General features: G+C 39.9%; 1 protein-coding gene across 1 annotated transcript; it reads right to left on the bottom strand.

Moving 5' to 3' along the window:
• Nucleotides 1–24,975, bottom strand: PCGF6 (polycomb group ring finger 6). Its single transcript, XM_037064022.1, has 10 exons — nt 24,538–24,975; nt 23,770–23,869; nt 23,584–23,680; nt 22,741–22,796; nt 22,581–22,640; nt 21,372–21,480; nt 14,614–14,641; nt 12,131–12,229; nt 4,085–4,171; nt 1–1,183 (listed from the first exon to the last, which is right to left on the bottom strand). The coding sequence occupies exons 1-10, from the start codon at nt 24,898–24,900 to the stop codon at nt 1,127–1,129; spliced, it is 1,056 nt and encodes a 351-aa protein (XP_036919917.1). The 5' UTR covers nt 24,901–24,975; the 3' UTR covers nt 1–1,126.
• Between the last annotated feature and the right edge of the window lie 1,050 nt (nt 24,976–26,025).

The following is a 26,025-nucleotide window of genomic DNA, read 5'->3' as shown; positions in this document are numbered from 1 at the left end:
TAGGTTAAAATAAGTTTTTATTAAAAATTTGTATTAAATGTTAGAAGAGATTAATACACAATTAACAAATCCTTTATAAAACAATCGCCAATTTTTACCCAATTTAATTGTTTCTATGTAGACTTGGAAATAGAGTCTACAAAATGTTTCTTTTAGAAAGCTATCAAAATGCTATTCTTAGGCAAAATAATGTTTAAAACTGAAGTTTCTGTGTGTGAGTGAGGTCTCAAGCACCCGTATTCTTTATCCCAGTGACAAATAATGAAAAAATGGACATTGAACTGACTTACTGAGGAAACAATGATTAAGTATTCTGTAAACTTCTCAAATTTTTTATTACTTTCAGAAGCAGTGTCATTACAAGGTATCAATAGTCATACTATGTATTCAAATAAAATGAGTGTTAATGAAATTAACATTCTGGAAATAAAAATATTGTCACAAAGAGGCACCCCTTGCTGTAAGATAAGTTAAAGAAGTCTTTATTACACTGAAGGCTCATGGTTGGGGCCGTAAACCATACAGGAGACAGTCTCTACACAGAATAATGATAACTTATCCCTTTTAGAAGTGAGTAACATCTGTTTAGTAGTGTTGCTGGTAAAAAAAAAAAAAGGAAAGATTCAAGTTCAACATGATGGCAACACACAAAGTGGCCAACAGTTTTGGTCTTTGTGCGGAGGGTGCCATCTGCACAGTTCAACAGTTTAACCTTCACTTCCAAAGCACACTGCTTTCCTGCCCACCTAACACCACTCTAGAGAGTAGAATCCCAACCCCCAACTTAAACGTGATATGGCTCAATGAAGAAAGTAGTAACTGATCTACATCAAAGACCTGGAAGCAAAATCAGTATCAAAGTATTTGAAATCACAAGGAATTTAAAAATACTTTGAAAATTTCGCCCTGAGCTGTGGATGCTTTTGATATACAGCTGCTAGTAAAACAGACGCATCCCATCATTCCAAGTTGCACTTGTAAGTGTTACGATGCTTGGTGCTGAAAACAGGCAAGTCATGTCTCCCAACAAAGTGGTAGCAATTATGTTTCATGAAAATCTTTGGTGAGACGCAATCCTTCAGAAGCCACCTTGGTTTGCTCCCCCCTCCTAATGCTCCTAGAATCTTCAAGTAATTTTCAGAGGGGAAACCACAAGACCATAATGAAGGACCAGAAGACCATCCTGCAAAGAAAAAAGTGTTTTTGCAGTTATTTGAAAACTAGTTATATAAATAATCAAGTCAAAAAATGGTCTGTTTTTCATAACCCAACACTAATGTGAAACTCTTGAAAGAGAATAAAGGGTCCAACATAAATAAACTTGCCTTTTCACTCACCTCATCACTCAGACTCCCTGTCAACATGCCTTTTTAATAACTCTCAGGAGACAATTCTGAAACTACCAGGTACCCATAGTTTGCTCGGGTTGTTTATGGTTAAACAGCTGTCCAAAAAGAACTAGAAAAGATACACCTTTCTCTCTGCACAGACTACTTAACAGACCATCCAGGCAGTAGGCTTCCCTAAAAAAAGACTCAATTATTATACAGCATCGTGGATCTGCTAAGAAACGAAATATTTACTTCCACATAAATGCAGCCCCCTACTATTCTAAGTGAGAAAACTTTAGAACTTACTCATTTAATATACCATAATTTTACTTTCCTCTTAAAGACTGTTCAGTATTTACCTTTTGCTGTCCAGAGTCATCACTATGAACAGTAAGTACACTGCATTGTAACACAGTGATGTCCTCAGTCAGGGATTGTTAAGCAACTTAAACCTATACTAAATGACCGCAGATACCGCACTTCTGAGTCTTTTTATCGTTTTTTTTGTGTGTCTATCCCCTATCTTGATATCAGGTCTTAATTCTCTGTGCTCTCACCAAGGCTGCATCCAGCAAGCAGTCCACCTTTTTAAGGTACTATTTCCTAATCTGTCATGAAACTAGCTTTAAAGAAAGACTCACTGGGGACGTGTGCCACTAGCAACTGGCCTACATTGGGCAACAAAGAAGAGGAGTGAGGGTCTGCCCTGCAGTTCCAATCCTGCTCTAGCTACCCCTCTTTTCCTTCTTTGCTAGGCCTTTCCATGGCTCTACTTCCTCATTTCTCACTCACTACTCAACTCATTGCAATCTGGCTTCTGTTCCGGGCAACTAACCAGTGAAAACTAATCAGAATTCTAGAAAAAGGTTCATAAATTCAAAGGCTAGGAAAGTAACATAAATGAACATGTGTGTTAGGTATATAAGTCAGTAAGTACTGTTGAGACCAGAAGTAAACCAGAGAACACATGCCTAGTTAAGAAATCTTAACTCAATTTAAAACACAGAATAGGTCAAATAAAGCATAATTCCATATCACGTTTGGCACATGGACCATCAGATCTGTTCTGGACCAATTAGCCTAATCAAAGTAAATTAATTTGTGATATAAAACAAAGAGGAAGAGTCTATTAGCAACTTTACATGACAAATTATACTTTAGATAATACTTTTTGCACATAGTTATATTTCAGAAAGAAAGACATCATTTGCAAAACAACATATTGATATACAGAGATATAAAGCAAAGTATAGCTTACAAGCTGTTTCAAAACCAAAGTCATATACAGCAAGCAATCAATCTACCTTTTTAAGGTACTATTTGTACATTTACAAAATCAACTTTAATACATTTATAGAATCACATTTTATCACTCATAATTCAAATCTATATCTATTATATTTATATTCCATAGACACATATGGAATATAAATCCATATTCTATCCATCTCCTGTTTGGTCTTCCTCCTTTCCTGCGACCTTCTATTTTCCCCAGCATTACTGTCTTTTCCAAAGAACCCTGCCTGCTCATGATGTATCTGAAGCAGGACAGCTTCAGTTTTGTCATTTTTGCCTCCAGTGATGTTTCAGGCTTAATTTTGCTCAAGGGCCCACTGTTGCCTTTCTGGAAGTCCAGGGTATCCATAGAACTCTCCTCCAACACCATACTTCAAATGAATCAATTTTTTTCCCTATCAGCCTTCCTCACTGTCCAACTCTAACTTCTGCATATACTAACTGGGAATATGAGGGTGTGAATGACCTTAGCCTTGGTCTCTAATGACACTCTGCTTCACCGATCTTTCCTAATTCTTCCATTGCTGCCTTTCTGAGACTCAGCCTTCTCTTAATTTGAATTTCCATACAATGGAATATTATTCATCCATAAAAGGAACAAGATTCTGATACATGCTAAACATGAATAAAGTTTGAAAACATTGTGCTAAGTGAAAGCCAGTCACAAAAGACCACATATTGTATGATTCCATTGATATGAAATGTCTTAAATACATAAATTCAGAGACAGAAGGTAGAGCACTGGTTGAGAGAGGCTGGAGGATGGAGTTACATGGACAATGAAATACAAGATACAGAGTTTCTTTCTGGGGTGATGAAAATGGTCTAGCCCTGGCCTGTGTGGCTTAGTTGGTTGGAACATCATCCCATAAACCAAAGGGTCATGGTCAGGGCTCATACCTAGGTTGTGGGTTCAGTCCCTGCTTGGTGCACGTGCAGGAGGCATCCTGTTTCTCTCTTGCACTGATGTTTCTCTCTCTCCCTCTGCCCCTCCCTTCACCCCTAAGGTCAATGGGAATATCCTCAGGTGAGGATTTAAAAGAAAAAAATTTTTTTAATTGAGTGGATGATACTCTGACAACTCTAAATACACTAAAATTTACTTTTTTTAATTTGTTTTTTAAAGACTTTAAAAATTTATTTTATTATCTTTTAGAGAGAGGGGAGGGGAGGAAAAAAGAGAGGGAGAGAAACACCAATGGGTTGCCTCTCACATGCTCCCAACTGGGGACCTCGCCTGCAACCCAGGCATGTGCCCTGACTGGGAATCAAACCAGTGACAATCTGGTTTGCAGGCCAGGACTCAATCCACCGAGCCACACCAGCTAGGGCTAGTTCAGGTAATTTTAAGAAAATTGAAGAACATTGATTAAAATTTTATTGATAACATGGAACTTTTTTATTTCATCAAATAACTTGCCCGTTAGGCACCAAGTAGGATAGAGCCGAAGGCCTACCTGCATGGCTGCATCACCCAGTGCACGGCGGATCTCCCTCAGGGTCTGGTACCGCTCCAGCAAGTGGTCGCCGCAGATGATATCTACCTACGGGCACGAAAAGCACCAGATGCTTTAGGGCCTCAAAACCCATATGGAAAATGAAGATAAAAATAACATAATTATTTCCAACCTACACTTTACACTGATGAAACTCTCTCAGGAAAGAGTTTAGAAACTTTTCACAGGAGTAAATGACATAGCTGGAAAGAGCAGTGGAGGAACAGGACGCCAGCACAGTACAGCCAATATTTGAAACGATTTCCTTGAAACTCTTGAGTACCAGTTAAATCACATTTGATGTATTTAGCATAAGAAGGTACAGAAAAGTATGTTTTTTAAAAATGTTCCAAGATAGAATGATTAAAAGGGTATCCAGTGCTTTAAAAGGCAATTCTTACTTATTTGAGCAATTCTCTTACAGGGTATATCCATTTTCCAACAGTGGAAAGTCCAACAGTGGCTGAGTACATACTAAGGGAACTGTTTTATGGATGGAATAATCTTAATAAGGTCTTTTTAGCCCTCCTGTAATGCCAAAGCTCTAAGATAAATCTACTGTTATATAAAATGCTCTAGGAAGAATGGTACTGTTATACAGTTATATAGTATAATGTAGTAAGATTCCAGTATACTTTCTTGCTGAGATAAAAAAGCAAATTTTTAATTTTTCTGTCTTTCATTGAGTGCTTCTGTCCCATTGCTCTAAAATGGGATCAGGTCCTCAGCACTCTTACTAGTACATATCCCTTAATTTGCTCCACCTTCTAAAGTCCTTACTTAGTTTGTGGCATGACACTTCCCCTCTAAACCAGAGTACCACCGCTGACTCTGATTTTTCCTTTTCCTTTCTTCTCACATGCAATCAGTTACTATGTTTTGATGCTTCTTAGCTCATAATACCTTCGGCTTGACCAGATTTCCTACCTTCAAATTCTGTTTACTTTAAAAATTCTACACACTGTCAGCATGGTTGGGTAAGAATAATAAAAGCAGGTGCATTTCACTGAACAGCCACTATGAACACCATATGTTATACTATGCGTTATACTATACTACTTGTTATCTCATGTAGCCTTCACTTTCCTGTGAGCTAGGTATCACAATTCCCATTTTACAGATAAGAGTACTAACAGGTGAAGGCATTAAATTTCCCTAAGGTCACAAAGCTAGTCAGTAGCACAATCTGGACCTGAACCCAGGTCTATCTTTATCCAAAGCCTAAGTGTCTGTCAGATGTCAGCAAACTTTCTGTAGAGGGCTAGGAAACAAGTGTTTTGGGCTTTGTGGGCCACAGGACCTGTCGCATCNCGTTATACTATACTACTTGTTATCTCATGTAGCCTTCACTTTCCTGTGAGCTATGTATCACAATTCCCATTTTACAGATAAGAGTACTAACAGGTGAAGGCATTAAACTTCCCTAAGGTCACAAAGCTAGTCAGTAGCACAATCTGGACCTGAACCCAGGTCTATCTTTATCCAAAGCCTAAGTGTCTGTCAGATGTCAGCAAACTTTCTGTAGAGGGCTAGGAAACAAGTGTTTTGGGCTTTGTGGGCCACAGGACCTGTCGCATCTACTCAGTGCTGCCACTGTAGCATGAAAAGCTGTGCATGCCTGTGTTCAAATTAAACTTTACATATAAAAAGAGGCTAGATTTGGCCCATGGGTCACAGTTTATCAACTCCTATGCTATCTCATAATGCACAATCCCCAAATCAGTAACAACTTTTGTGTTTTAAGCTTACTAGTTTTTATTTTTATTTATTTTTTTAAAAGATTTTATTTATTTATTTATCTTTAGAGAGGAAGGAGAGGGAGAGAAACATCAATGTATGGTTGCCTTTCGTGCGTCCCCTGCTGGGAGTTGGCCTGCAGGGAACCAGCCTGCAACCCAGGCATGTGCCCTGACTGGGAATCGAACTGCGATCCTCTGGTTCGCAGGCCCGCTTACTAGTTTTTAAAATAGGCAGAATAACAACTTGTTTGTAAAATGACTTGAAAGCAATGATAAATCTTGCACACAGATTCATGAAAAGTCGAAGAATTTGGAAACTATCATATTTTTATTAAGTATTCAGCAATGCAGAGACCACTGCTCTTAGAAGACTTCACCAGATAGTACACATTTATAATTTGTTTACTATATATATATATTTTTTAAAAATATATTTTATTGATTATGCCATTACAGTTGTCCCATTCCCCCCCACTCCCCTCCATCCTGCACACCCCTCCCCCACCATTCCCCTTTTGTTCATGTCCATGTGTCATAAGTTTAGATTCTGTATTTCCCATAGCATTCCTGCCCTCCCCCCCTATTTTCTACCCACCGTCTATGCTACTTATTTTCTGTACCTTCTCCCCTCTTCTCCTCCTCCCACTCCCCTGTTGCTAACCCTCCATGTGATCTCCATTTCTATGGTTCTGCTCCTGATCTAGCTGTCCTCTTAGTTTGCTTTTGGTTTAGGTGTGGTTGTTAATAACTGTGACTTTGCTGTCCTTTCACTGTTCATATTTTTTACCTTCTTTTTCTTAGATAAGTCCCTTTAACATTTCATATAATAAGGGCTTGGTGATGATGAACTCCTTGAATTTGACCTTATCTGAGAAGCACTTTATCTGCCCTTCCATTCTAAATGAAAGCTTTGCTGGATAAAGCAGTCTTGGCTGTAGGTCTTTGGATTTCATGACTTGGAACACTTCTTTCCAGCCCCTTCTTGCCTGTAAGGTCTCTTTTGAGAAATCTGCTGACAGTCTGATGGGTACTCCTTTGTAGGTGACTGTCCCCCCTTATCTCTTGCTGTTTCTAGGATTCTCTCCTTCACTTTAATCTTGGCTAATGTGTGCCTTGGTGTGTTCCTTCTTAGGTCCAACTTCTTTGGGACTCTCTGAGCTTCCTGGATTTCCTGGAAGTCTATTTCCTTTGCAAGATTGGGGAAGTTCTCCTTTATTATTTGTTCAAATCAGTTTTCCACTTGGTGCTTTTCCTCTTCCCCTTCTGGTACCCCTGTAATTCGGATGTTGGAACGTTTAAAGATGTCCTGGAGGTTCCTAAGCCTCTCCTCATTTTTTTGAATTCTTGTTTCTTTCTTCTTTTCTGTTTAGTTGTTTCTTTCTTCCTTCTGGTCCACTCCCTTGATTTGAATCCCAGTTTCCTTTCCATCACTATTGGTTTCCTGTGCATTTCCCTTCATTCCAATCAGTTTAGCTTTCATATGTTCCTCTAAATTGTAACTAAAATCAACCAATTCTGTGAGCATACTGATCACCAGTATTTTGAACTGTGCATCTGAAAGGTTGGCTATTTCTTGGTCACTTAGAATTATGGGCTCTGGGGCTTTGCGCTGTTCTTGAGTCATAATGTTTGGTCTGTTTGCACCTGTTATGTTTGAGGGGCGGAGCCTTACGTGTTCACCAGGGCCGGGCAACCCAGTCTCTGGGTTGTGACTCTGTATGTGGGGGTGGGGTCAGAGAGGGAAAAAAATGGCGCTTTGCTCCGCTCTGCTCCCTCTCAGATTTCTGTCCCCTCTGCAGCTTCCCACAAGCAAATTGGGCCCCTCTTGTGCTCGTTCCCAGGTGTGTGGGCCCATGTACTCTCCAGGACCCTGTGGGTCTCTCCAACAAACTCTCTGTGAGCCTGGGAGCCTCTCCCAGCTCCTCGACCCTGAGAAAGTCTTTCCAGTTGGTGCTTTCAGGCTCTAATTCTCGTAGCAGGGGCCCTAGCCCCAGTGGTCTGTCTCACTGTTCACTCCTTCGCTTGGTCTATCTGCGTGCGACTGTGTGACCACAGTCAGCCAACTACCCTGCACCCTCACTGGGTCCGCCTATTGCTACCCCACGCCTGAGATCCACCAATCGCCTCCGTCTCCACTCCTGGGTCGGTTGGACCAAACAATCTTTCCTGCCCGACCCTGCTCCACCGCTCTGACGCTGCCCCTCTTACCGGTCTGGCTGAGTGGTTCATTGTTGTCGGACTTCTGTACAGTTCAATTTTCACTGTTTTGGCTGTGTTTTTGTTTCTAAAACTTCACTGTCTTTAAATTTAGTTGTGGGAGGGGGCACAGTGTTTCCATCTATGCCTCCATCTTGGCCAGAAGTCCTGTTTACTATATCTTTCTTTTCAACTTAATCTTAACCCCCAAAGGTTGGCCAGTTACTGAAGTTTGGTATGTGTGGTTCCAGATGCTGCGTGTGCATGCTGGGTTTTTTGTTTTTTAAAAAATAGGATTATACCACATACTATTATTCTATAAATCCCCTTTTTCATTATTATCTTTTCTATTACAGTTGCCCCAATTTTCCCCCTTTGCCCTCCTCCACCCAGCTTGCTCCATCCCCTGCTCCCACAGGCAATCCCCACACTATTGTCCATGGGTCATTCATCCATGTTCTTTGACTAACCCTTTCCCGTTTTTTCTACCAATCCTCTCGTCCCCCTGCTTCTGGCAGCTGTCAGTATATTCTGTATCTCTAGTTCCATTTTGCTTGTTAGTTTATTTTGTTTCTCTTAGAAGTGAGATCATATGGTATTTGTCTTTCACCAACTAGCTTTTTGCACTTCACATAAAAGTCTCCAGTTTCAACCACGCTGTTGCAAAAAGGTAGGAACCCCTTCTTTCTTTCAGCTGCATAGTAATAAGTATTCCATTGTGTTAAGTGTACCACAATTTTTTAATCCACTTATCCACTGATGGCCACTTAGCCTGTTTGTGAATCTTGGCTATTGTAAATGGTGCTGCTATGAACATAAAGGTGAACAAGCTCTTCTGAATTGGTGTTTCAGGATCTTAGGGTATAGTCCCAGCAGTGGAATCAATGAGTCAAAAGCTAGTTCCATTTTTAATTTTTTGAGGAAATTCCATACTGTTTTCTACAGTGGCTGCACCAGTCTGCATTCCCACAACGGTGCACTAGATTTCCTTTTTCTCCGCATCCTCGCCAGCACATTTGCTGATTTATAAATGACAGCCATTCTAGTTGGTGTGAGGTGGTACCTCATTGTCTCTGATGGCTAGTGATGTTGGCAATCAGATGTTGGCCATTCTATGGGCCACCTGTACATCCTCCTTGGAGAAGTGTCTAGTCATGTCCTTTACCCATTTTTTAATTGGACTGTTTGTCTTCCTGGTGTTCAGTTGTCTGAGTTCTTTATATATTTTGGAGATTAAACCCTTGTCTGATATATCATTAGCAAATATGTTCTCCCATACAGTCAGTTCCCTTTTCAAAATTCTCTATTTTTAAAATAAAACCTTGCCCTGGTTGGTATGGCTCAGTGGATTGAGTGTTGGCCTGCAAACCAAAGGGTCACCGGTTCAATTCCCTGTCAGGCACATGCCTGGGCTTTGGGTAAGGCTGTCATGAAGGGATACACGAGAGGCAACCACATACTGATGTTTCTCTCCCTCTTTTTCTCCCTCCCTTCCCTCTAAAAATAAATAGAATCTTTTAAAAAAACAACCCTTAATATACCATGAACATCTTTTGGAGTACACAGTTAGTTTTCTCTCTTTTTAGTAGCTATATAGTGTTTCATTGATTAGGAGTTAATATCCAAAATTTATAAAGAACTTATAAAACACTACACTGAAAAAACAAACAATCCAATTAAAAACGGCTAAAGGACCTGAATAGACATTTCTCTAAAGACGACATACAGATGTGAAAAGATGCTCAACATCACTAATCATCAGAGAAATGCAGATTAAAACCACAACGAGATACTACCTCACACCCGTCAGAATGGCTACCATCAATAAGTCAACAAACAACAACTGCTGACAAGGATGTGGAGAAAGGAGACCCTTCTGCACTGTTGGTAGGAATGCAGCCTGTTGAAGCCACTGTGGAAAGCAGTATGGAGATCCCTCAAAAAATTAAAAATGGGTCTGCCTTTGACCCTGTAACCCCACTTCTGGGAATATAGCTGAAGAAATCTAAAACACGAATTCAAAAGAACATAGGGACCCTATGTTTACTGCAGGATTATTTACTATTGCCAAGATATGGAAGCAGCCTGAGTGTCTATCAGTGGATGAGTGGGTAAAACAACTATGGCACATTTACACAATGAAATACTACTCGGCCACAAAAAAGAAGAAAAGTTTACCCTTTGTGACAGTATGGGTGGACTTGGAGAACATTATGCTGGATGAAATAAACCAGGCACAGAAAGATAAATACCATATGATTTCACCTAAAGTGGACTCTAACAAACAAACTGAACAAGCAAAACAGAGACAGACTCTTAGATGGAGAGCAGGATGACAGCTATGGGTAAGGGTGGTTAGGGGGTGGAGGAATAGAGCAAAAAGGAAAAAGGACTCATGGACATGGACAACAGTGTGGTGATTGCAGGAGGGAGGGAGGTATAAGGGGGTTAAATGGTAATGATAAAATGTCATAAAAAATTTTAAAAAGAAACATTTACCTAGAGAGCCAAGAGTTGACAAAGATTAAAGGCTGAAACAAACTTTTTATTGCTTTATTTCAAAATGCTAAAAGTCTTAAGTTCTATGATATGAGGATTAATTATCCCATGTTTTTACACAATAAAATCAATTTAGAGCTCTGGCAACCAAATTTCTTGGAACACTAAATGTGAAACTTGTACATGATAACTGTGCTCTGATCAATATCTAGCCAGAAGATGTAATCTACAGCCTAGAAAAAGCCCTTCTGGGTGCTACTTTGGTTATTCTATATAATCAGGTTCAAGTCTTGTGACTTCTGCTTTTTGAAATAGTAGACTGTTATGGGATCATTCCAAATTATTTGTCCAGGAGTCTCTAAACAGTTACTTACTTCTTTTTTTTAAAGATTTTATTCATTTAGTTTTAGAGAGAAGGGAAGGGAGGGAGAGAGACATTGATGTGCAAGAGATACATTGATCAGCTGCCTCTTGCACACCCCCAAGTGGGGACCTGGCCCACAACCAATCATGTACCCTGACTGGGAATCAAACTGATGACTTTATGGTTCGCAGGCTGGCACTCAATCTACTGAGTCACACCAGCCAAGGTACAAAGTTACCTACTTCTAAACAGAGAACTAAGAATAACCTCAAATATGTTATAGTTACAAGGTGATAGAAAAGTCACATCTACTTTTTAGATGTCAGAGATACAGCTAGCATTATGTCAAGCTCAGTAAGAGAAGTTACATTTTATTGGCTTTAATAGATATTTAATGTACATTTAGTATCAGCAGAAATCGGTACTAAAAACACCAGCAAAACTTCAACCAGCTTTAAAATATCTACTAACTTACTAAATACCAAATATGTATTTTAAATAAAAATTATTCTATGAAATTTACACACGATGAATAACAAGAATCCCTTTTTATCATGGCTGGTGTGGCTCAGTGGGCTGAGTGCCAGCCTGCAAACCAAAAAAGTTGCCAGTTCGATTCCCAGTCAGGGCACATACATGGGTTGCAGGCCAAGTTCCCAGTTGGGGGCGTGTGAGAGGCCACCAATAAATATATCTCTCATACATCGGTGCTTCCCTCCCTCCCTTCCCCTCTTTCTGAAAATAAATCAATAAAGTCTTTTAAAAATCCCTTTTTAATTTGATTAGTGAAAAAGTAAAATTATATAAATGTGCAATTTCACTGGCCCATATTTCTAGACCTATGATTATATTTACAGTCAGTATTAAAAAATACACTAGGGTTGAGGTTTTCAACAAGAAAATATTATGTAAGTCGAATAGGAGACTGTTTTTCAATCCTTAAAAGACTAACAGGGTCTACTGTAGATAGATACTTCACTTTCCTAGGTGTCTTGGAGATGGTCATCAGCGGCAGTGAGATACACAGTAAGTCAAACGTGACGGAAGATGGGGCGGGCATCCCTGTGCACCAGCATCAATGCGCATAAACAATACCTACAATATTGTAAGACAAAAGCCACTGCATAAAATCCTAGAGAAAACCTTTGCTTTAATATGCTAGAGGTAATCTCGCAACTTCACCTGTCCTTTTACACACATGTACCCTACCTGACAAGCTGGATCAAGATCCATCTTTCTTCTGAGGAATTTTTCCACATGCCCAATAGTTGCTTCTCCTGAAACTCGGACAAACTTCTTTTCCAGTGGCTACAAAAATAAACAAATGAATAAATAAGTATTTTCAGATTAAATATACATAAAACATATAAACCTTAAAGCAAATTTTATAGCAAAGATGATTCCACATTTATGAAAAAATTACTATACAATTTGAGTTAGCTATTAAAGATTTCCTGCTTAGCTCCACCTGTCTGAAAAGTATGTTAACAATTTTTTAATAGAAAGGCTTATTGGTTTATTTTACTACCTCATCCAAAATAAAACAGAATAAAATTCATTGACAGACAGAATATCCAAAATTAAATGTCTAAAACCTGGTTTCTACAACCAAAAAACTCTGAGGAAAAAAACGGAGGAGGAATTGCTAGACAAAAAAGAATGTAAGGGCTATAAATAAGAGGTGTATCAACCAATCACAACATATGGATCTTATCTGGATCCTGACTTAAACTAACCTATAAAACAACCTTTATGAGACAATGTAGGAAATGTAAATAGTATATAGACATTTAATTAAGGTATTACTGCTCATTTTTTAAATTTTAGTTTCACTATTATGTCCATGAAAAGTCCTTATCTTTTAGAAGCAAATGGAGTGATTTACTGAAATGTGCTTCAAAAATACCTGGGAAGAAGAGAAGTGATGAAGGCAGAGATGAAATGAGATTGGCCACGAGTTTATACTAGAGTGACGTGGACGTACATGGGCATTCATTTTACTGTTCTGCCTACTTTTGTGTGAGTCTGAAATTTTCTATAAGAGGGTTTTCCTTTTTAGGTAGCAAATAAAAAGAGTAACACCCAGACTGGAATGTTACTCTATGTGGCTGGAATCTGATCTAATGGTCTGAGGTAACACGTGGAGAGGCCACAGGGTTTTGAAGTAGAAACTAATGCTTATCCAGCCACGATCTCCGAGAAAATTTTAAGAATACCATCGAATGCACAAGAAAAGCTGGGGTGATTAGAGCTAAAAGGGTATCCTTTAAAAAAACTTGAGCAGTATTTTTCTAGCACTACCAGAGAGGGAACCTAGAATGGCTACCAAGAGGAACGAGGCGGGTGAGCCACATGCGTTTTCCATGTAACAGTGCTCAGCTCCCTTGGCTGGAATTTGGTTTCTGAAGATCTTTCCGGACAACAGAGCTATCCTGTATCACCACAGCATAGCAGATACGACAGATGTTACATGCATGTGCTCCAGAGACGGGCGGACTGCCTGGGTTTACAACTGGGTTCTGTCCTTTTCTAGCTGCAAGTCTTTGGGCGAGTTGGGCAAGTCTTTCTGTCTCCACATTTCTGTTTGTAAAACAGGAACCTACCTCATAGAATTATCTTAGGAGAGTGATATGATGTATGCAAATAGCTATTAACACTTCCTGGCACACAGTGAGCACTAAGAGTTGTTGCTAATGAAAGACCATGCACTACATTTTATTGTCGTGTTTCTGTCATCCCCTTTAATCTAGAACAGCTCTGACACTTTATTTTTATGTCTCATGATACTGACATTTGGTATGACACATGGCCATTAAAGACATCTTTTAAGAATACTGAAATATTTGCAGATGAGGTAGAACAATGATAGGGATTTGTTTCAAAATACTGGAAGTGAGTAGATGAGGGTTTAAGACAAAATGAAACTGGCCATTAGTTTATCGGTAAAATTAAATGATGAATACATGAAGGTTCTGTCTACTTTTCAGTATATTTAAAATTTTTCATAATTAAAAAGTTTTAAGAACGACTCCCAGGAAAACTTTTCGGGAGTAAATTACTGCTTTGTGAAATGCTTTTAAACTGAACAAATAGGGTTTATGATTTTCATGCTACAGATCTACATGGTGAAAAGTTTAGCAACCAGGAATCATTCTAGTCAGATATATTTATTTAAACTCAAACATAAGGTATAAACACAGGTCTTTTAAGTAGTAGAGAATACTGAGCTATAACATCAAAATCTGTAACCAGAACTCCATAAAAAATACAACATTAAAAGAAAAACAATAAGCTTGCCAAGTAACAAGTTGGGGCAGGTTAACCTGAGCTAAAAATGTTACATGCAAATAAACTTTTAAGCTCACATTTAACTCTAAATGCCAACTATGCAAAAAATTCTTTGAAACATTTTTATCACCAAATTAACATAGCTTTTAGCTTTAGACTTTTCAAAGTCACTCACTTATTCTTCCTTAGACTACTGTTCTGAATTAATAACAAATCCCTACTTAATAACTATTTTCTCATAAAGCTATTTGATGAGATTATTAAATGTACTTCATATTTCAACAATTTTTATTTGTAAAACACTATTGTAATGGAAGACAATCTCTATATGAATGCTAATCTGATTCTTAAATGTGTGTTACAGGGTCCTGTTGTAAAGCAAGTGAAAACTAAAAGTAAAATACCTTAAAATGTCCCGTGCCTTCATTAGCACTAAAAAATAAAAGCAAAATTAATCAACAAAATACTTTAAACTGTATGTGAAATCACATAACAGAAAAATAACATGAATACAAACATTTGAAGAATATCAATTTAATTTTAAAAGTCATGTAACACTTTAGGAAATAAACAAATGTAATTAATTGTCATTTCTGCCACCTAGTGGTAAAGAAGACAGTAGTATTTTACACTACTTTGTATATTTCAGGAATTTCTTTTCTTCTTTTTCTTTTGGTTGCCTTTTACTGGAAAAGAATCATTCCATAATCTGTCCACTTTCTGGCAAAGATGCTGGAACTTGCCATGGTTTTTGGTACAGGAGTTTCTAACTTCAGAAGTATTAAAGGCGTAAGGTTTGGGCATCACCAAAACTGTGTATATTCTTGCACTGGATGTGGTTAATGATGAAGCTTTGTGTGGTGCACTGACAGCTCTGGGGACGTCATGGTTACTCATTAGAATCTTCTTAACTCTTCAGTATATTCTTCTTTTTCTTTTTAATCCTCACCCAAGGACATATTTATTATAGATGTTAGAGAAAGAAGTGGGGACCAAACCCACAACCTAGTTATATGCCCTGACTGGGGACTGAACCTGCAACCTTTTGGTGCATGGAACGGTGCTTGGCCAGGGCAGAATATTCTTAATATTTAGATTTCCCCACATGTAGCATTCTAACTTTTTCCAGGTTAAAGTAAAAGTTCTTTTTGTTTTTTATTCTATCACAATTAATGTGTTTTTTCTCTATAGTAACCTTTATTTTTTTAAAAAATTTTTTTCCAATTTTTTTTATTTAATTATTTTTCAAGTAATATAGTAACCTTTAACAGATAGTTTTAAAAAAAGCCAAGTTCATGTATTTCTTGCATTTGAAGTACTCAATGACATCCTTGGCCTGACACTCTTTGCCATAGTCCTTAACCGCCACACAACTGCAACCAACCACTTTACAAAGTTTTCCCTCTGTTGATTTTACAAAGGTCGACCAATTCCCCTGGTTTCTTGTTGTCATCAACCTTAATTAGGCTGATTTGGTGCTCGGCACAAAGGGCCTCCACCAATTTGACATACACAAGCTCATCCCAGTTGGATGCAAGCACACAAAGGTGGGCCTGGAGCTCCTCTAAGGCTTTGGCAGCTCAGGGAGCCAGGCCACAGCAGGTGAGGGTGTCTTCAGCACAGCAGCTCTTGTAAAGCAGTACTGCCATCTATCTACTTTGCCTCCAGCAGTAATGCCTTTCCTAGACCCTGGCAGAGGGTTATGGGTGGAGCTGAATACTGACCACACCCAAGCCTCCACCTCCATGCAATCCCACAGTGGCAGGGAAAAATGTACAAGATAGATTTATAATATTCATATATTGATAATAGTTTAGACATGTTAGGACTACCACATGTTGATTCTTACAACAATCCTGGGAGTTGCTATTACAATTCCCAATTTAGAAATACGGAAACCGATGATCAGAGAAGTTAAGCTATATCCCAAGGGTCACATACCTTGAGTTAGATTCTTCAAAGCCTATACTCTTTCTGTACACACTCTACTGCCTTTCTGAAGTCATTGCTTTTTATAATCTTCTACTTTAAACATAGAAAGTGAAGAACAGAAAGAAGTGCAAGACTAGCTTAAGATCACAAGACATGCATACCCAATTTAGCAAGGAAATCTAATTTCACGTTCCAGTAGTTGAAAAATCACTGTCCACAGGCTGAACCTACCTCAGCTGTTTTGATCTTCCAGTTCCAATAGGGTCACCAGCTGGACCAAATATGCACTTGTACTTACATCAGATTAAAATTCATCTGCCACTTGTCCCCTGCCCTGAAAAAACTTCCTATGTGTTATCCTTAGTAGCTTGACTTTTGTGGTGAAAACATGGAGATTTAATCTGGGGACTTCAAAAGGACTCTTTGCCAAATGAAGCTCTTTCAAAAGGACTCCCTGTTGCACTAAAAGCTTTCTTTCCCTTGATCATCTGAAAACAGATGAAGGACTATAATAAAAGGTAGACTGACTACCCACCATAATCACCAAATTTAATTCTATTGTTTCACAGATAAGGAAGCTGAAGCTCTGGAATGTTAAAAGTTTCATGAAGGGAAGAGTCATGGCTGACTCATTCAAACTATATTCCTAGCAGGTAGTAGAATGCTATGCTGGTACATGGCAGAACCTTTATCAATATCTTGTGAATAAACAAAATGCAATTCGTCTAAGTTTACAAAGGTAGGTAACAGAGGAGCTAGAACTGAATTCTAGATCTCCTTATTCCTACTGAGGGCTCTTTTTTTCTGTAGCAGGGCACGTGTCAATGTAACAACTTGGGCAAATGGTAATGACCACCTTGAACATAATGGCCAAGTTTCCCTCATTAGGAAAGCCTGTCATGCTTAATTATTGATTTCTGCTGTGAGCAAAGAGAGAGAGAATGGTGGCACACCTGTCACATATTTGCCATGTTTGCATTGCTGACACTTTTCAAAAGTGCATCCCTGCTACTTTTCAAAAAAGGTATACAAATACTGATCGTCAGTACCTATTGTATATTAGTGGCAAAGATTACATTTCCCCAAAATAATTTTTAGAAATAGAAATTCATTTCAATTTTCAAATTTTCCTTAGCCTTACTGAAAATCAAATTACATGGTTAAAATGCAAATACAATGAAAAGTAAAACTTTCTTTTTTTTTTTTAAAGATTTTATTTATTTATCTTAGAGGGGAAGGAAGGAGAGAGAGAGAAATATCAGTGTGTATGGTTGCCTCTCATGTGTCCCCTGCCGGGAACCGGGAACTGGGAACTGGCCTGCAACCCAGGCATGTGCCCCGACTGGGAATCGAACCGCGATTGTGTGGTTCACAGGCCCACGCTCAATCCACTGAGCCACACCAGCCAGGGCAAAAGTAAAACTTTCTTATTCCAGACTCAGGCTCCAGTGACCTTTCCTAGAAGCAACTGCCATTAACATTTTCTTACTGTCCTTTTAGAAATGTTCTGTGCATGAAAAAAAAAAGGATTCTCACTACCCTCTGTATAAAAACATAAACGGGCACATGCAACATATTCTCTTCTGTATCTTGCTTTGTCACTTAAGACACTTTATAACCATCTCATGTCAGCACATATATTATTACTACATGGCACATGTTCACGTGCTATATATCACTGTTTAGCCAGTTCCTTTTGGACATTTGGGTTGAAACATTCTTTTTTTTAAGATTTTATTTATTCATTTTTAGAGCTAGGGGAAGGAAGGGAGAGAATCATCAATGTGTGGTTGCCTCTGGCACACCCCCTACTAGGAACCTGGCCCACAATCCCGGCATGTGCCCTGACTGGGAAGTGAAACAGCGACCCTTTGGTTCACAGGCAAGAGCTCAATTCACTGAGCCATATCATCCAGGGCACAAGATCATTGTTGATGACCAAAACAGTCTAAGCCATAGTTAAAAAGTATCTATTACAATGAAAAATCCCATAGTGCCACAATTCCCCACTGGTCAAAGGAAAACAAACAGTGACTATTTGACAAAGGAACAAGTGTCAGATAATGCTTACCAGTTTTGGGGTCATTTTTCTTTTTAAAAAATATATTTTGATTATGCCATTACAGTTGTCCTATTTCCCCCCCTTCATTCTCCTCCACCCTGCACACCCCCTCCCACCCACATTCCCCCCCTTTAGTTCATGTCCATGTGTCATAAGTTCTTTAGCTTCTACATTTCCCACACTACTCTTGCCCTCTCCCTATATTCTCCCCACCATCTATGCTACTTATTCTCTGTACCTTCTCTCCCCCCTCCCCTGTTGCTAACCTTCCATGTGATCTCCATTTCTGTGACTCTGCTCCTGTTTTAGGTGTCTGCTTACTTTACTTTTGTTTTAGATGTGGTTGTTAGTAACTGTGAGTTTGTTGCCCATTCACTGTTCATGTTTATTTTCTTTTTCTTAGATAAGTCCCTTTAATATTTCATATAGTAAAGGCTTAGTGATGATGAACTCCTTTAACTTGACCTTATCTGAGAAGCACTTTATCTGCCCTTCCTTTCTAAATGAAAGCTTTGCTGGATAAAGCAATCTTGGATCTAGGTCCTTGCCTTTCATGACTTGGAATACTTCTTTCCAGCCCCTTCTTGCCTGTAAGGTCTCTTTTGAGAAATCTGCTGACAGTCTGATGGGGACTCCTTTGTAGGCGACTGTCCCCTTATCTCTTGGTGCTTCTAGAATTCTCTCCTTCATTTTAATCTTGGCTAATGTAATTATGATGTGCCTTGGTGTGTTCCTCCTTGGGTCCACCTTCTTTGGGACTCTCTGAGCTTCCTGGAAATCTATTTCCTTTGCCAGATTGGGGAAGTTCTCCTTTATTATTTGTTCAAATAAGGTTTCCACTCGTTCCTCTTCCTCTTCTCCTTCTGGTACCCCTCTAATCGGATGTTGGAATGTTTAGAGATGTCCTGGAGGTTCCTGAGCCTCTCCTCATTTTATTTATTTATCTTTAGAGAGGAAGGGAAGGTGAGGAGGAGAGAAATATCAATGTATGGTTGCCTCTCGTGAGTCCCCTGCTGGGAGCTGGCCTGCAACCCAGGCATGTGCCCTGACTGGGAATCGAACCGCAATCGTGTGGTTCACAGGCCCGCGCTCAATCCACTGAGCTACACCAGCCAGGGCTCTCCTCATTTTTTTGAATTCTTGTTTCTTCATTCTTTCTGTTTAGTTGTTTCTTTCTTCCTTCTGGTCTACTCCATTGATTTGAGTCCCAGTTTTCTTTCCATCATTATTGGTTCCCTGTGCATTTTCCTTCATTTCACTTAGTGTAGCCTTCATTTTTTCATCTAATTTGCGACCAAAATCAACCAGTTCTGTGAGCATCCTGACGCCAGTATTTTGAACTGTACATCTGATACATTGGCTATCTCTTGGTCACTTAAAAGTATTGGCTCTGGGGCTTTGATTTGTTATTCTTCTTGAGCCATAATGTTTTGGTCAGGTTGTGCCTGTTACATATGAGGGGCTAAAGGGCGGAGGCTTAGGTGTTCACCAGGGTGGGTCAACCCAGTTGCTGGGTTGTGATGCTGTATGTGGGGGTGGGGTCAGAGAGGGAACAATGGCGCTTGTTCCACTCTCTCGGATGTCAGTTCCCTCTGCTGCTTCTCACAAGCCAGCACCTTTTCAATCAGTGCTTTTAGGCTTTAGTTCCTGTCACTGGGGCCCTGGGTTGCGTGGTCTGTCTTGCTGCCCAATTTTGCCTAGTTTATCTGCATGGGAAGGTGAAACCACGGTCAGCCCTGTGCTGCCTGTCCTCCCAGGTCTGGCTGCCACTGCCTTTTCCTGCCAAGATCCCTCTCCACCAGCCTCCGAGTCCGCCCCTCTTACTGGTCTGGTTGAATGGTTGTCAGACTTTCACACAGTTTAATTTTCTGTCTGTTCTGGTTGTGTTTTTGTTTCTAAATTTGTTGTCCTTAATTGTGGTTGTGCAAGGAAGCACAGTGTTTCCACCTATGCCTCCCTCTTGGCCAGAAGTTGAAACACATTCTTTAATTAACTAAAATTGCTGGTTTAAAGTTTGGTATTACATGGTTTCTTCTCTTTCCTTCAAAGAGATCTTTGTTTCATTATATGAACCACTATTGTGTGGGCTTTGTGGGTTTTTTGCCTCTTAGAAGTTCTTGATTTCAGCTGAGAAAACAGGCTAAATACATAAATAGATAAATACAACACAGCACAAACCAAATATTAATTAAATGATACAGGCAACCAAGACTTATAAGGAGGATATCACTGAGAAGTAAAAGTCATCAGTGACATAAAATGAGAAAATCTAGATTTCCCCAAAAGGCATCTTAATTTACGCTGTGAACTGATGCAGGTATGTTGAAAACTACAGTTTGGTATGTGCCAACTCTGAGGTCATGACAGTCTATGTGACAATGCTGCAGTACCATGGCATACGCCATGCACACAGTGTTTAAATGACACAATTTGGATGAATTAGAAAGATGTCCAACTGCTCTAGAAATCAAGTTGGCAAAACCAAGTAAAGTTGAAAACAAACATACCATAAGACTCAGAAAATCTACATAAACTCTTAGAAAACGATCTCATATATATATATATATATATATATATGCAAGGATATATGTACAAAAATATTTAAAGTATAATTGTTTACAATAGCAAAAGTCCCCTGGGAACAACTTAAAAATTCAACAATACAAGAAAAGATAAATTATGGCACGTTTAAGGAAATAATAGGCAATGGTGTAATGAACTAAACATTTCAACATGGATAAATCACACAACACTAAGTGAAAAAGGCAAGTTGGAAAACACTGTGATACCATTTCAAGTTTTTAAATGAACAAAAAACAATCTTACATATTGCTTAGGAAGAGACATTTGTGGCAAATATATATATTAAAAATGCAGAGGAATGACAATCATTACTTTTAGGAGTTTGGTTATTAAACTCTAAGGGAAGGAAGGGTGAACAGGAAGAGGAAGCCAAAAGGCGTCTGCAATATTAGCATGGTTTATTTCTTAAGTTAGACATACAAGTGGTTATTAGACCTTTTGCTAAGTCTTAAATATTTCATAGTACTTTTTAAAAGGAAATCATAAAATTTGATATTACTTGAGATCAGGATGACTTCATAACAGTTGGGACTCTAAACATTCTGTATTTTAAGATTAAGAGGTACGGAGATTTGGGGTACTCACCCAATGAACTCTAATAATAAAGACATATCAAGTTCAGGTGGAATCCGAAAAACTGATTCTAAGACTTTCTTAGATCTTCCTTTGCTTGAAGGGACTGGCTGTGGAACAGCTATTTGGCAGCCAAACAAAAAAGCTGAGTTAGAATAAAAATTTTTATAAATTGAGACGTTTGAAAATAATTACATGGATATTATAATTACGTTGACCACTTAAAAGATCGTAAAGCACTCAATCTTCTTTTCTTTAATAACATCAGCTAACCTGTCACAGCCCGTGAAATAAGAGGCAAGCTTGGGGACCACTCCACGATGGAAGGCAGACACATGTGGCTGGTATATCAGGGTCACAGAGAAAGCTCATTATGTTGTAGACAACCCTTAACAAGTACTACGTGCCAGGAAACTCAGGAGCATGTTCAGCACTTTACATGTATCATCTCATTTAATCCTTATTATAATCCCATGACATGGGTACTATTGCTACTTTTTTTTTAAACTGTCTTTAAAGAAACTGAGACTACAGTTTAGTGAGGTTAGGCAATTTGCCTAAACTTATCCTCATAGTTAAGTGGAAGAACCAGGATTTAAACCCTAATCTAACTTCCATACTGTGACATTACCATCATCAAAAAAACTAATGTTTGAACCCTGGCTGGTGTGGCTCAGTGGATTGAGCACTGACCTGCAGACCAAAAGGTAGCTGGTTCGAATCCCAGTCAGGGCACATGCCTGGGTTGCCAGCCAGGTCCCCAGTTGGGGGTATGCGAGAGGTAACTGATTGATGATCGACATGTCTCTTGCACAATGATGTTTCTCTCCCTTTCTCCCTCCCTTTCACTCTCTTTCTAAAAATCAATCAATCAATCTTAAAAAACAAACAACAAAAAACTAATGTTTGAGCAGTTACTATGTTCCAGGCACTGTTTTAAGTGCTTTGTATCTAGGAAGCTGAGACAGTGAAGTGATGTGTCAAAGTCACAGAGCTCAAGTGGTGGCCAGAATCAAACTCAGACAATCAGCTTCAGAGCCTGCACTCCTCACTTCTCTGAACAATTAAACTGGGTTACACTTCAAAATTCAAATACCTTCAAAACCTTTCTCTCTGATCATAAAACCACCAACTATTACCAAAAAGAACCCCAAAGGGAGTAAGTTTTATTGTTAGTGTTCTTTAATCTATAAATACATTATAGCATACACCCAAACTTACCAGGTTTAGGTACTTCTAGACCTCTTTCTTTATAGAAATCATGCATTTGCTTTTTTTCTCCTAAAAAATGATAAAACACAAACTAAATTATACTTAAAATGTAACTAGGAGAGTCAGCACAGATTCTGGGGTTCACAACTATGTAATAAAATAAACTTACTTTCCTCTAGATTGATCACTAATTTGTACACTATGTCTTGTAACTGTCGGTCCAACCTAATAAAAGGGAAGGATGGAGAATACCTCAGAATACAGAAACATGCATTTGGTACAGAGTGAATGATGCTCTTTGTAAGTACTGTTTTCTCTTGGAAGTGGATACTGCTCAGAGGCAAGTTACTTTTAGGTAGCACTCACAGTTCTCATCTAAGAGAACCTCAAGGTATATGCAATCAAAAGCAATCAGAGATCCTCTCATGGTTTGCTTGATTGTTCCACACGTGCTGTTTTTATTCCCTTGATAAGAATGTGAGCTTAAGGGCAGATACTGTTTTTTGAACTTCTGTGTACCATTTGCAAAGCACTTGTTTATAAAGGGAGTAAAAACAGTAGTATTTGCTAAACAAATACTAAATTACAGCAATCCACGTTTAGTATTTTTCTTGCCATAGGAAACTGAGCATGAACTGAAAATCTGATTAATAAGCCACAATGATCTACGACAGACTATTCTAAAGAGGCCAGTTGTCTTAGGTATTACTTGTAGAAAATAGAATTCTAAATATACTGAAAATGACAAGCCTAAACTGGCCTCATTATCTTGAGTGATAGAATTAAAATCCTCAGGAAAAAAGAACTGTGTCTCTCTTTTTTTAAGTCCCCAGCAGATATCACAGTGCCTGGTACACGGTAAGTACTCTATATGCATTTTTTAAAAAGAATAAATAGGTAGCTACCTTTCTTATAATATTGAGATAGGTCAGGCATTTATTCCCCAAAACACGACTTCAAGCTTTCAGAAAAAGTATACTTAAAATATAAATTGTACTTATATTCCTCTTACCTTATGTTATAGAGAGGTTGTGTCTGATGTACTACAATGTTGCATTTTGGACATCTGTTGCTATAGTAAAAATGTCTTACAATGCAGCTTTTACAAACTGTTGGAAAAGAAAATGTTTAAATCAGGATGTTTTCAAGACGTTTCAAAATTTTAATTATTACTCATAAATGTGAACTGTATGCTTACATGTATGAAGACATTCTGTGATGGTCGTTGCATCTATTAAGTATCCTTTGCAAATGGAACACAAGATGTATGGGGTCAGCTCAGAGAGATTAATCAGGCGCTGTAAATGCAACGGAAACAGTTTTAAAATACAAGTCCTCTCCTTCTCAAAATTTAAAGCCAGAATCCCAAGACTTCATTATAACCAATAGGTGACTTAATCTGCATCAGGAAAACATACTACAGTACCTCCAACCCTTCAGAATACTGCTGGAAAACACAATAGCGCGATATAAATCGATGTTTCAGATACATCCCATTCTTTTGGATATAGTGCCTCCTGCCAGAAGACGAGCACCTTACTTTATGAATTACTTTAAAAAATGAGCCAACTTTCCAGATAGTGGTGCTTAAGTTTATTAGTTCTGACTGGCTATGTGCATTATTACCTAAGTCGATGAGTGTGCACTGCCACATCAGAAAAAAAGGCATCTGCCCAATAAGAGACCAACTCGGTGGCAGGAGCGCGGGACCCTCGCAGCCCACCCGCCCGGCGCGCAGTAGCTTCAACAATCGCCCAGAAAACCAGTCCGTCCGGCCCGGAGAGCCTCGGGGATCTGCAGGAGCCTCACAAAATGACTCCGCGAGGAACCGGGGCGGGACGCCAGGCCAGCGCGCGCCACTTGCCCCGGCAGGCAAGGTGCGGGGAGGCGGGGCGCGACGCCAGCGCCCACGGCCGCGGGGCGAGCGGGGGGCCCGGCGTGGCCGGCAGGAGTTACCAATAAATACCTCTTCCTCGTCCTCCGACTCCGGCCGGCACCCCTCCAGCCTCAGCGAGAAGTGGCTCATCTCTTCCTCCTCCTCCTCCTCCTCGTCTTCCTCCAGCTCCTCATCCTCTTCCAACTCCTCGTCCTCGTCCTCGAAGCGGCCCCTCAAGCGGCCCAGGCTGCGCTCCGGCTCCAGCTCCGGGGGGCGGGAGCCGGAGCAGCCGGGAGCCCCCGCCTCGGGCAAAGGCGACGGACCCTCCTCACCCGCTGAGAGCGCCGGGGTGAGGGCAGGCGGGGAGACTGGAGGGAGGGGCGGCGCGGCTGCGGCTTCCTCCACCCTGGCGGCGGCCGCGGTAGCCCTCGTCAGCACCGGGACCCCCTCCATGCCCGGGTCGGTGGCCAGGCGAGGTGCGACCAGGCGGCTGGATAGCGCGGGAGTTCCTCCAGCCGCCTCCGGCGCCACGCGCAGGCGCGGGAGCGCTGCAGGGCCCGCTGGGAAATGTGGTTCGCCGGCCTCGGCTCAGACTCCCAGGGGGCCGCTCAGGTGTGTAGGGGCGGGGCTTGCAGGCCGCAGCTGCGACAAATCTAACCCAATTTTTCTTTTGATAGGCTGGAGTCCTCTTCACTGCCTTTTGAAAACGACGGAATCGGTACCATTTCAGACAGCAATATTCGTCTGCATCGACTGATGCGCAGAGCACTAGACTAGGTGCTATAATCATGTTGCATTACGAATAATGATTTCGATTTGAGTGCCAATTAGGCATTTCTTCCTTCCAAATTTATTTCCATTAGGAAGTATGAAGGTTCTATTTTGAAATATGTTAAGTGTATGTACTTCGAGGAATTAAATCTTGTATTGCCGTAGGATGGAAATTTGATCGCCGTTCAAAGACCATCCTTGACTCCCCATCACATAAAGGAAGCTCAATTATATTTAGTTCGGCAAACGTTTATCAAGGGTCCGCTGTAGCAGGAACTGAGAGCTACCCGCGCACCCCATCCTCACCCCCGCAGTTTCATCAGGAGAGAGATCTGGAGTTGGTGAACTTGATCCTTGCTGACTAAGATAGTGCCAGCTAATATCACGATGCTTGCAAGCCAGCTTCCACAATGCGTGGAAGCCATCGTGGCTTCCACAGTGAAGTGCAAGCCACTTCAGGAGTGAAGTGTTCCTTAATGAAATAACTGAGGGCGAGGCGGTGGGGGGGATACATTTGAGAGAGAAAGTGTTGTCGCTGAGTAAAATTAATGCTAATCTGGGAGTGGCCAAATATGTCTTCTGATGTTATACAACAAATTGATTTTGTGAACAAAAATCAAACTTCAAATTCCTTTGAAACAAGTCAGATCCAAAGGTTTTAAGCATTGTGGTACAGTTCCCAAACTAAAGTGTATTTTTGTCTTCTCAAATACCTCATCCAAAAATGGCCTCCTTTGAGAATTCCATTAGAGAGGTTTATAAGAACCATACTAAATCTGATTAAAGGAAGTGGATGAATACGCTCAT

Source organism: Sturnira hondurensis, unplaced genomic scaffold (assembly GCF_014824575.4).
Source record: "Sturnira hondurensis isolate 20B ecotype Veracruz unplaced genomic scaffold, ASM1482457v3 Scaffold0014854, whole genome shotgun sequence".
NCBI classification, from domain to species: Eukaryota; Metazoa; Chordata; class Mammalia; order Chiroptera; family Phyllostomidae; genus Sturnira; species Sturnira hondurensis.
The sequence above is the reverse complement of the archived record's forward strand: the minus strand, read 5'-3'. Positions and strand labels throughout refer to the sequence as shown.